The sequence below is a fragment of the Saccopteryx bilineata genome, chromosome 4 (genome assembly GCF_036850765.1).
Source record: "Saccopteryx bilineata isolate mSacBil1 chromosome 4, mSacBil1_pri_phased_curated, whole genome shotgun sequence".
Taxonomy (NCBI): domain Eukaryota; kingdom Metazoa; phylum Chordata; class Mammalia; order Chiroptera; family Emballonuridae; genus Saccopteryx; species Saccopteryx bilineata.
This window is the reverse complement of record NC_089493.1, coordinates 20,750,992-20,764,108: the sequence shown is the minus strand read 5'-3', so window position 1 is coordinate 20,764,108 and position 13,117 is coordinate 20,750,992. Positions and strand designations below refer to the sequence as shown.

The following is a 13,117-nucleotide window of genomic DNA, read 5'->3' as shown; positions in this document are numbered from 1 at the left end:
TGTCAGGCAATTTTATAAAATATATATTAAAGTCTGGATATATATATGTCAAGTTTTCACTTAGTCTTTAGAATAGGTTTATACAAATAATAGCAAACAACTATAGACCATTTATGCTGGCCAGACCCTGTTCAAGTGATTTTTTTTTTTTTTTTGTATCTTTCTGAAGCTGGAAACGGGGAGAGACAGTCAGACAGACTCCTGCATGCGCCCGACAGGGATCCACCTGGCACGCCCACCAGGGGCGATGCTCTGCCCACCAGGGGGCGATGCTCTGCCCCTCCAGGGTGTCGCTCTGCTGCGACCAGAGCCACTCTAGCGCCTGGGGCAGAGGCCAAGGAGCCATCCCCAGCGCCCGGGCCATCTTTGCTCCAATGGAGCCTCGGCTGCGGGAGGGGAAGAGAGAGACAGAGAGGAAGGGGGGGGGTGGAGAAGCAGATGGGCGCTTCTCCTATGTGCCCTGGCCGGGAATCAAACCCGGGTCCCCCACACGCCAGGCCGACGCTCTACCGCTGAGCCAACCGGCCAGAGCTGTTCAAGTGATTTATGCAGAGCTAGTATATTAACTCAATCCTCCCATGAAGTGGAAAGAGAGAGCACTCTCTGAGGCGAGTCCTACTATAAACCCCATTTTACACGTGAGAAGAATGAAGTGTAGAGAGGTTTAGAAACTCTGCAAAGCACTCATCAGTGTTACTCTCAAGTGTCAGTTATGAGAGAGCTAAGGACGCAAAGTTCCAACTAGGAGATACTGGCCCCCTTTGCAATACTCATTTAGTATGCCAGGACACAATTTCTGACGCTGTTTCTCAGATATGCTCTCTGTGCTAGAGAGCCGGCAGACAACCTCTGCTCTTATCAGCACTGGCTCTTGTAGGGAGGGACAAATGAAATAGATAAGTGTGACAACAGCACACAGACCCGGAGTCTTCTCTCCGTGTACCAGTGCTAGTGGGCTGAGTCTGTTTCTGCTCCAGAAGAAGTCACACAAAGGAGAGAGAATCACACAAAGAATTAAAACGGCAGACTTCTCTACCGGGCAAATTAACTCCTGGTCGGAGTGGGCAGAGATGCCCTTACCTCCACTGCGCTGTGACACGAGCGCATCACACCTGTGCCACTGGCGTGCATCTGTGCCAGGTTGTAGAAAGCCAGGATGTGGCCTCCCTGGGAAGCTAAGTTAAAATACTTCAGGGCCTGCTTATAGTCCCTCTTGACTCCGATGCCATCTGGAAGGAAAACCACATGAAAGGTCAGGAGTAGGATCCAAGAGATTCAGCCAAAGCATCAGAGAAGGAGTAAAACGAAATAAAATTCAGAATTCTTACTCAGGAAAAATGTAAATCCTATTAATACAGATCTGTATCTTAATACCTATTAATATAATTCACAATAAAAACCACGATTCACAAATCGTGAATTAGGAGAACATTAATCAGCCAGCATTCAACGGCTCTCATTGCCCTATCACTGACATCTAGTGGGAACGCGTAACTCAGACCCCGGTGCGTTCATCACTAACCCCGCCGTTACTTACTGTAGTACATAGAGCCAAGCTGCAGCTGCCCGTCCACCCAGCCTTGTTCAGCAGCTTTCTGGAAATACTTCAGGGCCAGATCATAATTCTGCAAAAAAATGACCATCTTATCACATGATCACAGGATGAGAAAGCCCAAATGGCTGACGTACTCAAAAGTTAGGAGATTCAATTAACATGAATTAACAAAGCACACAAAATTGTCTCAAAGAGCCATTAAAAGAATACGTAGCTAATATAGACAATACAGCTAATAATATACTGGAAGTCGTAGGAGGGTTAATATTTAAGACTGAAAAAAAGCAAATTGAGTTTTTGTGAAACAATCTGCATGTTCGCTCTCAGAAAGCAAACACACCAGCAGTGAACCAGAAGGACAGTATTTAAAAAGTAGTCATATCGCCCTGGCTGGTTGGCTCAGCGGTAGAGCGTCGGCCTGGCGTGCGGGGGACCCGGGTTCGATTCCCAGCAGGGCACACAGGAGAAGCGCCCATCTGCTTCTCCACCCCTCCCCCTCTCCTTCCTCTCTGTCTCTCTCTTCCCCTCCCGCAGCCGAGGCTCCATTGGAGCAAAGATGGCCCGGGCGCTGGGGATGGCTCCTTGGCCTCTGCCCCAGGCGCTAGAGTGGCTCTGGTTACGGCAGAGCATCACCCCCTGGTGGGCAGAGCATCGCCCCCTGGTGGGCGTGCCGGGTGGATCCCGGTCAGGTGCATGCGGGAGTCTGTCTGACTGTCTCTCCCCATTTCTAACTTCGGAAACACACACACACACACACACACACACACACACAGTAGTCATATCTTTTCTATTAACAAACTAATCCTTTTTAAATCTCAATTTTTCCAATATTAAGTAGGGATAATTACTCTCTTTATCTGTTCTTCCCTGTGTTCACAGTGAACACTGTATGATTACTGAATTTCAAATTATCATATGTATCCACAGAGAAAAATTGAAACAAAGATTACTACTGAGTTTTAGTACCCAAAATGACAAGAAGGAATCAAAATGAGGCCACATACTGTCTCTTGTGTTAGGGATTGCCTATAATCTCTTAGATTCAGGACCGAATAAAAAGAACAAGTTGCTGAGAAATGTCCTACAGAGAAGACGGGGGAGAGCAAGGAGAACCCAGCGTGTCGCACACGAATAGCACAGAAGAAGGAGGACAATGGCCCAGGAAAATCAAGAGAGCTCACAGTCACAGAACTCCAGGGAAGAAAGAGTTCAGGCGAGAGAGAACCAAAAATGCCAGCTGGAGGTGACATTTAGGAGGTTTCTGGTGACCTGTGCAGAGCAGTGACATGAGGCAGAAGCCTGACTGTTCTGCTAAAGAGTGAATGGAGGCAGCTCGCATAGATGATTCTTTGGCAAACTTGGTTATGCAGTGAAGGGCCACAGAGAAGAGAGGTGGTGGCTAGGAGGGCCACAGAGAAGAGAGGTGGTGGCTAGAAGGGCCACAGAGAAGAGAGGTGGTGGCTAGAAGGGCCACAGAGAAGAGAGGTGGTGGCTAGGAGGGCCACAGAGAAGAGAGGTGGTGGCTAGGAGGGCCACAGAGAAGAGAGGTGGTGGCTAGAAGGGCCACAGAGAAGAGAGGTGGTGGCTAGAAGGGCCACAGAGAAGAGAGGTGGTGGCTAGAAGGGCCACAGAGAAGAGAAGTGGTGGCTAGAAGGGCCACAGAGAAGAGAACTGATGGCTAGAAGGGCCACAGAGAAGAGAGGTGGTGACTAGAAGGGCCACAGAGAAGTGAAGTGATGGCTAGAAGGGCCCCAAGGGCTGACCAGGAAGCTTTCCTCCTCTTAAATGGGAGACCTGCACATTTTCTTAGGCTTCAGTGAAGTACAAGGAGACGTTCAGTCTTGGAGAGATGGAAGACGAGGCAGGGTAGACAGCATCAGTAATTCTAACAAGGTGGTTGGTATGGTGGGTCCAGGGTGAGGGGTGTTGGGCAGCCAGACTCAGAGGCAACAGGAAAAGGTTTAGCTTTGGTTATAATGAAGTGGTGTACCTAGACTGACTGGAAGCCAGTTAAGGAATACTTCCCCACCTCACCAGCCGACTACTTGTTAAGATCAGAATGTCAGACGGAAACTTACAACTTGAACTCCTCTCCCGTAGAGGTAAGCCATCCCAAGCCCACTCTGTCCAACTGGGTTGCCCTGCCAAAGAAAGAATTTACAAGCACAATCAAAACATTTCTAAGCACTTTTCAGTACAAAACAAAATTTTCTCTTTCCCATCATGCTAAACATAACACTGATTTCTAGATATTTGGGGGCTTATTTTAGGCTTTCAATAATTTTCTCAAAAAGAGTAGTGAATTCACTTAATATTAAATTTTGGTGACTCACACTTTATGACCATCTGTTCCATGAATTTAAGGTATAAAACATAACTAATATATTTCATCTTTTAAGGACTTTTTAGTCACTTTTATTGGTAGATTTTATTAGTAACTCCCTCCCCAATAATGAAGGAAGACAGCATGGGGTAGTCAACAACTATGTAGTAACAGCAATACTGGGGTGAGGTGGCAAAGGTATGCTTAAGATTACTGAAGTGTTACAAACCAAATATAATCACTGTTTGAGACTTGAGAGAAAAATCTAGAATTCATCCAAACTCAGAGGAACAGAGGACATCTTCAAAAAAGTGACCCAACATTTCTTTAGGAAATAGAGTACTGGCAAAGAGACACGTGTACACATTGCAGGCATCTCGGGTCTTAAGTATTCATATGCCACTTTCTCTGTGGCAGAGAAAGCCTAAATTATGTACTGTAATTATCAAAAGTACCCAATTCTGTAACTTTTAAACCTCAAGTTGCAACACAGATAAGGTCAATTATGTAACTCTCAATTCCAGCCCTGGTCGGATAGCTCAGCTGGTTAGAGCATTGTCACGAAGCACAGAGGTTCTTGGTTTGATCCCTGGTCAGGGCTCATACAGGAACAGACTGATGTTCCTGTCTCTTCCGCCCTTCCTCTTGCTAAAATCAATTAAAAAAAAAAAAGAGCCCTGGCCGGCTGGCTCAGCTGTAGAGCATCGGCCTGGAGTGTGGAATTCCAGGTTTGATTCCAGGCCAGAGCACACAGGAGAAGCACCCATCTGTTTCTCCACCCTTTCCCCTCTCCTTTCTCTCTCTCTCTCTCTTCCCCTCCCGCCGCCAAGGCTCCACTGGAGCAAAGTTGGCCCAGGTGCTGAGGATGGCTCCATGGCCTCTGCCTCAGGTGCTAGAATGGCTTTGGTTGCAACAGAGCAACACCCCAGATGGGCAGAGCATCGCCCCCTGGTGGGCATGCCGGGTGGATCCAGCTCGGACACATTTGGGAGTCTCTCTGCCTCCACGCTTCTCACTTCAGAAAAATACAAAAAAAAAAAAAGAGTAAACCCTCTCAATTCCATCACTAAAATCAGTATTTCCCTAATCAGCAAATTTCCCAATGAAATTTCAAGAAAGACTTCATAAAAAATAATCTGATCCCTAATTGGGAAGATTTTTTTTTCTAGTCAATTTGTTTATATGAATCATATTTACATAAATGCTTTCAATGACATGTTGGCATGACTTGGTTATGATTAACCCTTTAGTAAACTTTTTTACTAAAATAGTAACAATGTGGTACACATTTCAGTGCACTGAATCATGAGGTCTTACCATGTCAGCAGCTTTCTTAAAGTAGTGAAGAGCTGTCTCATTACTCTGAGGCACAATGTCACTTCCTTCTGAATACATCTGGAAAACAGAGCCCAGGTTTATTAAGAACTATAATCTTCTAATGACATTTTTCTTTAATCTCATCTCATTCTGATTTTTGTCAGATATCATGAAATCTTTTAACAAAATTAAAAACTCCCCACAGGATATTTTAGAATTAAAAGCAAAGCCTCAAAAGTAGACATTTTTATATTATTATACATTCTATGTCATATCAAATTTATGACTTATCTATAAACAAATATATAAGGTCAGTTTATAGATCAATTTAAGAAGAGGAAATCTTAAAGCCCAAGATGACTCCTTCCCCCCACTCTACCCCAGGGTAGTCACAGGGGCCGCCAAACTGCTTGGGACCAGTGATTTGAGGAGGAGGAGAGCGGTCAGCGGTGCGTCCTTCTTCCTCCCCCACTGCTTTCCCCAGGCTCAGATAAAAGGTAGTCAGAGCTCAGGGAAAAAAACAAAAACAAAAACAAAACTACGTAGTTACTTTAAAAGGTTTGAAGCACCAAATAGAGTATCAGGTATGGAACATAATAAAGGACAGAGAGAAAGAACAGAATGACTAATATAAATATCCACGCACACATTAATGACAAAGGACATCATTTATTGAGGTAGGGCTAGTTAGTAATTAGAGCAAAAATTAAAAGGGCTCAAATGAAAAATTCTTAAACGCCTAACAAGAATCGTGAGGAACACCACTATTGTCTAATGGCTAAGTGTCAAGTTCTCAGGCCCCAATTAACTGTCACCATGTAGCAAAGACTGATGAGATTTTTCTATTTGTAAAAACCTTTGAGATACATTCTCTCTGAGATTCCTAATCTTAGGATTTGGTTACAGATGAAAATACTGATTGGCTTACACTATAATAGCTTTCAAAATAATGAAAAAGGAAGTCAGGAGATTGTGCCATGACATATGGAATCGTTTCCTTAAGTCTCTAGACTCAGATGCTCTCTGGAGGAGAGGACCGCTCTGACAGGTGGGTGCTGCGCTATCTCATGTAAGACAATGAAAAGGTCTGCAGACAACTGCAGCAGAAACTGGCTGCCTCTATTCAGCACGGAAGAGAACAGGCAGTTATGACAGACTAGCAAAAAACCGCACGGCATACATTCCTCATTATTACGTATGATTCATAAAAGTAGGAGCTCAGACAGTATTAGGTAATTTCCATGGAGAAGTAACACACTGATAAACGCTATGTTATGTTTCAGCCACCTAAGATAATGCCTTACAAAGGCAATGCCTTAAGACAAGACCCGACACCCTGCACTGGAAATTTTATTTCCCATTTCATTTTGGTAAATTGTACATCTTGAACGCAAATGTACTAACTCTGCAAACACCTTTTGCTATTACATAATACATTCACCAGAGGCACGTACCTTTCCCAAGAAGGCCATGGCGTGTGAATTGCCAGCGTTCGCTGCTAAATTGAAGTAGTCAAATGCTCTCTGTGAGGAAAGAATTTATTAAAATAATTAGTTTTTGGTAAAATCTGCCCTTGGCTTTTAACCCAAAATAATTATTTCAGGAACATTTAAAAAATCTTGCTACATTGCGGTATCACAGTTGAAGTAAATGGCAACGTGATATCTATTGTTTGCTGCAAGGCAGACCCCACCCCGTATCTCGGTCACCACTAAGTCCTGTCACCACCAAGTATTTCCTGAATCCATCTACCATCCTCCACTCCCACAACTCTAGTCTAAGCTACGTATCTATCTCTCGCCTGTACTTCTAAAATACTGCCCTCTCCTCCCTGATCTCTCTGCTTTTTATTATTGGGGTCATTGAAAGCGTCTGTTCTTACATGTCAACATGCTGGTCCTTACAGCCCCTGAAGTGTTGTAGGGAATATACTGATGTGATCAGGCACTATTTCTCTCAGTACTGCTTCCTGTTGCTCTCTGCACTCTGGGTAGACCAGCTTTGTTCCTTCCTGCCTCAGGACCTATGCACATACTGTCCTTTTTGACCTGGAATGATTTTTACCTCCAGCTTCAACATAACTGTCATCCATTTCTCCTCAGAGACAACTGCCACCTCCCACTCAATGATCTATTATTGGACCCTTTAATTCTCCTTAGTAACAGTCACAATCTTTGACATATTTTTTGGTGTGATCATTTAAAAAACTTGAAGCTCTGTAAAAACTCAAGGACTGAGCCTGACCAGGCGGTGGCGCAGTGGATAGAGCGTCGGACTGGGATGTGGAAGGACCCAGGTTCAAGACCCCGAGGTCACCAGCTTGAGCGCGGGCTCATCTGGCTTGAGCAAAAAAAAGCTCACCAGCTTGGACCCAAGGTCACTGGCTCCAGCAAGGGGTTACTCGGTCTGCTGAAGGCCCGTGGTCAAGGCACATACGAGAAAGCAATCAATGAACAACTAAGAAGTCGCAACGCGCAACAAAAAACTAATGATTGATGCTTCTCATCTCTCTCTCCATTCCTGTCTGTCCCTGTCTATCTCTGCCTATGTAAAAAAACAAACAAACGAACAACAAAAAAAACTCAAGGACTGAAGGTATTCTGTCCAGCACTGTATCTGCAGTGCCTAACAGTCAATGGCACATAGTAAACACCAAAAGATTTGTTGAATTAGTGTAGTTATGCACTGGGACGTCCCTTCCTTCCTTCTCTGAGCATGTGAAATAATTATCATTGTGGGGCTGCTTCACAGGAAGGCAGCATACACTACACCAAGAGCGCTTCAAAACCTGTTGTAAAAGGTAAGCAGCAAATTTACCCAGAATTCTGTTCTCTCATCTGAGATTTCTGTTAACCAGTTTGTCTGATACTTCACTGCCCTAATGACATACATGTTAATGACCTAAAGACAATAAAAGTTGTCAAAATGCTATCTGAAGTGGTTTGGTTTTTTTTTGAGGGAGAGAGAAAGCGGGACAGATAAGACAGGAAGAGAGAGAGATGAGAAGCATCAACTCATCATTGTGTCACTTTAGTTGTTAACTGATTGTTTTCTCATATGTGCCTTGACTGGGGGGCTCCAGCCAAGCCAGTGACTCCTTGCTCAAGCCAGCAACCTTAGGCTTCAAGCCAGTGACCATAGGGTCATATCTATGATCCCATGCTCAAGCCAGCAACCTCACTCTCAAGCCAGTGACCTTTGGGCTCAAGCCCGCGACCATGGGGTCATGTCTATGATCCCATACTCAAGCCTGCAACCCCATGCTCAGCTGGTGACCCTGCGTCAAGCCAGATGAGCTCGCACTCAGGCCAGTGACCTCAGGGTTTTGAACCTGGGTCCTCAGCATCCCAGGTCGTCGCTCTATCTACTGTGCCATTGCCTGGTCAGGTGCCATCTGAGTTTTTTAAAAACAGATATTCAGCATAGTTTTGTTGATAAGTGTATTTTGTTATGATCTAATTCCTAAAGTTGTTGGGATATGGTATATGAAATAATAGTTAGAACACTTTACTGGCATGGTAGAAAACAAGAGTTTTATGAGTCTGACAAGCATTCACTGAGGAGTGACTAAGTGCAAGGCTCTGTCAGGTGCTGGGAATGAAAGTGGCAGACACAGCCATGCTCATTCAGACCCTACGTTCCAGCAGAGAAACATCTAATTAACTAATTTACAATGGACAGAGCCACAGGAATGCAGATTTTCAGAAATACTGCCTGTGGTACACGACCTATTCCTGGAGTGGAGTTGGGGTCAGAGGATATGAGGAGATACTGCTGTTGAATTCTGGAGCACGACTAGGGAATTAGCTACGTGAAGAACCAGATGGGGTGATATTTACTCCAGGTGATGGACTAGCATTCTGGAAGGCCTGAAATGGAGAGGTTCTTGATATTTTCAAAGCCCTGAGGAGAGCCCCACGTGCCTGTGACTGAGAAAGCTGAGGGCTGGTGAGGTAAACAGGTACAGGGCCTTGGAGGTCATGTTAAAGGTTCCAGTCTTTTAAGCTACTAGAAACTGTGGACCACTCGAGAATTTAGCAAGGAAACCGTATGATCAGATGTATGGTTTACAAAGATAGGCTACTGCTTAGGAAGTTCAATCACAGATAATTCACACAAGTGGTACGTGTACTGATGGGAAAAGGGGAAGAGATGGTGATATTTAGGACATGAAGAAGACAAAAGTTGATGACTGGATATAGATCTCACTACTATAGTTTGATTCTAATTTCTTTCTTTCTTTCTTTTTTTTAATTCAGTGAGAAGAGGGGAGGCAGAGAAAGACTCCTGCATGAGCCCTGACCAGGATTCACCTGGAAAGCCCACTAGGGGGCGATGCTCTGCCCATCTGGGCCCCTTGCTCCATTACAATTGGAGCCATTATTTTAAGTGCCTGAGGTGAAGGCCATGGAGCCATCCTTAGTGCCCCGGGGCCAACTTGCTCCAATTGAGCCATGGCTGCGGGAGGGGAAGAGAGAGTGTGAGAGAGAGAAGCAAGAAGGGGAGGGATGGAGAAGCAGATGGGCACCTCTCCTGTGTGCCCTAACCACAAATCAAACCCGGGACATCCACACACCGGGAGATCCTTTACAACTGGGCCAACAGGCCAGGGGTATACTCCTAATTTCTCATAACTATTTCCCTTAGTTCTATAAAATATTTTCCAATGGGAATTTTAAGACATACTTCAATCATATACCTATAGAAAAAAAGACATTGTGTATGTACTTTCGGCAGTACTGAGAGCTAGGTTTAAGGATTAATAAAACCTCTTCTACTCCTATGAGATATAATCACATTTTTGTTCTTCAGCTTCCTCAGGGGTTAGATCTCAAAAGTTCATTTGGGTGTCTGTCTTAGCAACCTAAGTTGAATACCGTCAGTGACTCGGTAAGAAATACATGGACAGAATCAGTTTTGCACAGCAGGAAGGGCAAAGCCCTCGGAACAGGAGTTACCTGATGGTTCTGCTCCACACCACGCCCGCCGTGCAGATGCAGCTGTCCCAGACCGACCTGAGATGGACAAAAACGAGGCAAAAGTCAACGGGAGAATTGGAGTGTGACCCAACTAGACCAACAAGAAACCACTTAGTCATAAAAAGGTTTCTAACTCAAGAAGTGAAAAATTTACCCTTAACTCCTAAAGATATTATACTTCTTTAACCTAAAGATATTATACTTCTTTAACCTACATTTTTTTTTAAAAACTAAAAATGTGTTTTTAATTTAAGGTTATCTTTCTGAAACGGAGGGAAATAAAAAGCATTTTCAGACACCCCAAACTGAATTTGCCACCAATGAATCTACTCTAAAGGAGATACTAAAAGATGTTAGGAAGATGAAAAATTATCCTGGGAAGCTTGAGGCTGCAGTAATAAATACAGAATGATGGAAAGGCAACTTTGTGAAAAAGTCTAAATTATATGGATTGTATAAAATATGTAGTACCTTGTGGGGTTCAAAAATATGTAGAATTAAAACACATACACACTCAAACCAAAAGGCAAGAAAGGAAAGAAAAAGAAACATGGAAAAGTGAAATAAAAAAAGATGATAGAAAATTTAAATCCAACTATATCACTAATTACTCCAATTAAGGCTGTCAGAATGAATAAAAAATAAACAATACTAGTCAGATGATACTTATAAAAGACATATCTTAAACTTAAGAAGGTTGAAAGTACAGGGTAGAAAAGGTATTCCATGTAAGTAGTAACTAAAAGAAAGTAGTGTTGCTATGCCAATGTAAGGCAAAGTGCAGTTTAAGGTAAAAAACATTTCTACAAATAAATGATAGAAAAGTTGGTTCAACAGAAAGACAGCAATACTAAGTACACATGCACTCAACATGGCCTAAAACACAGGGTGGATCAAAAGTAGGTTTAAAGTTGTTCATGTAGAAAATAATGCAATAATTAATAGTGGTAAAAGAATAAACTCTATGTTTGACCGGGGGGGGGGGGGGCCCTCCGGTCAAGCCAGTGACCTTGGGCTCAAGCCAGCAACCTTGGACTTCAAGCCAGTGACCATGGAATCATGTTGATGATCCCACACCATGCTGGTGAGCCTGTGCTCAAGCTGGCGACCTCGGGTTTTGAACCTGGGACCTCCGTGTCCCAGGCTGATGCTCCAACCATTGCACATCACTGGTCAGGCTAGATTGTTTTAAATTTTAATTGTCTCTAATGCAAATGAAAGATGTTTCACTGAATTTTATTAAAGTTTCCATGTGCTGAGATTTGGATCTCTTACTGCATTGTAGCTTTTATGGTTTTTTTTAGTTTATTTTTTACTTGACTCCCTTTCTGTTAGTCTTAAAATGAATTGTTCTTAAAACTTAATAGAAAAAAGGCCCTGGCCGGTTGGTTCAGCGGTAGAGCGTCGGCCTAGCGTGCGGAGGACCCGGGTTCGATTCCCGGCCAGGGCACACAGGAGAAGCGCCCATTTGCTTCTCCACCCCTCCGCCGCGCTTTCCTCTCTGTCTCTCTCTTCCCCTCCCGCAGCCAAGGCTCCATTGGAGCAAAGATGGCCCGGGCGCTGGGGATGGCTCTGTGGCCTCTGCCCCAGGCGCTAGAGTGGCTCTGGTCGCAACATGGCGACGCCCAGGATGGGCAGAGCAACGCCCCTGGTGGGCGTGCCGGGTGGATCCCGGTCGGGCGCATGCGGGAGTCTGTCTGACTGTCTCTCCCCGTTTCCAGCTTCAGAAAAATGAAAAAAAAAAAAAAAAAAAAAAAAAAAAAAAAAACTTAATAGAAAAAAAACATGTTGAAGTTCTTCTTATTATAATGTCAAAATAAGGCACAAAACAACAAATTATACATGCTACTTTGATGGGTATCATACATTCACATTAAACACACCTATTTCTTTGTGTCCTTGACCTTGAGAAAATTATGATCTAAGATGAGCAAAGGAAACATGAATAATAAATAGTTCTGAAGAGCATCTGAAACTCCAAAAAGGTCCAGAGACTTTCTGTTTAGAGAAAGTGACAGTTTTTGTCCGTGGTGACTTCATGAAAAGCCGCATCATCGCTGTCAAGCCGCTCCCCCCCAGCAGCAGTTTTCAACTGTGCTGCACAGGAGTCACCCGGCCTCCGTGCAGGGACCGTGAATGCCTGGGCCACGTCCCAGATGGATCCAAGTGGAATGTGTGGAGAGCGTGGGACTAGCATGTAGCTAATGAGAATGTGGAGCAGAGATACGCGCCTGCCCCCAGAGACCAGCATGAATGCGTTAAGATAGTCCACGAGATGCTTAACCACATACCTGTGCTTGTACATCACCTTTTTCAGCCAGGAACTGGTAATACTGAATCAAGTCTTCTTCTAGCATTCCACTGTTCATTCCTGGATTTTCCACCTCGTCAGGCAGCCGTATTCTCTGCACGACTGAGCCTCCCGTCAGCGAGATATCACTAGCGACTGAAACGGGGACAAAGCAGTGATGTGGATGAAAGTCAGGACTGTCCCCTAAAGCAGTGGTCCTTAACCCCCGGGCCGCAGACTGGTACTGGTCCATGGGCCAGTTGGTACTAGTCCGCAGAGAAAGAATAAGTAACTTACATTATTTCCATTTTATTTATATTTAAGTCTGAACAATGTTTTATTTTTAAAAAATGACCAGATTCCCTCTGTTACATCCATCTAAGACTCACTCTTGACGCTTGTCTTGGTCACGTGATACATTTATTTGTCCCACCCTAAAGGCTGGTTCCTGAAAATATTTTCTGACATTAAACCGGTCCGTCGCCCAAAAAAGGTTGGGGACCACTGCCCTAAAGAGTACAGTTCCAGCTGCCAAATGTTGAGTGACACTATGTTACAGGAAACTGTTCCTATGGTAGTCAATAGAGCACAGAACAACAGTCTACAGAGTACTATAGGAAATTCAGTTTTTCCTACAAAATATTTAAGAAGTG

General features: G+C 44.1%; 1 protein-coding gene across 1 annotated transcript in view; it reads right to left on the bottom strand.

The window, feature by feature from the left end:
- Positions 1-13,117, bottom strand: part of SEL1L (SEL1L adaptor subunit of SYVN1 ubiquitin ligase) — a 51,936-nt gene that overhangs the window by 12,954 nt on the left and 25,865 nt on the right. The window contains exons 10-16 of the mRNA XM_066278120.1: positions 12,466-12,620; positions 10,154-10,210; positions 6,650-6,718; positions 5,196-5,273; positions 3,634-3,696; positions 1,538-1,625; positions 1,081-1,229 (exon numbers count right to left, since the gene is read on the bottom strand). Coding sequence (XP_066134217.1) covers positions 1,081-1,229; positions 1,538-1,625; positions 3,634-3,696; positions 5,196-5,273; positions 6,650-6,718; positions 10,154-10,210; positions 12,466-12,620 — 659 coding nt within the window. The remainder of the gene's footprint in view (positions 1-1,080; positions 1,230-1,537; positions 1,626-3,633; positions 3,697-5,195; positions 5,274-6,649; positions 6,719-10,153; positions 10,211-12,465; positions 12,621-13,117) is intronic.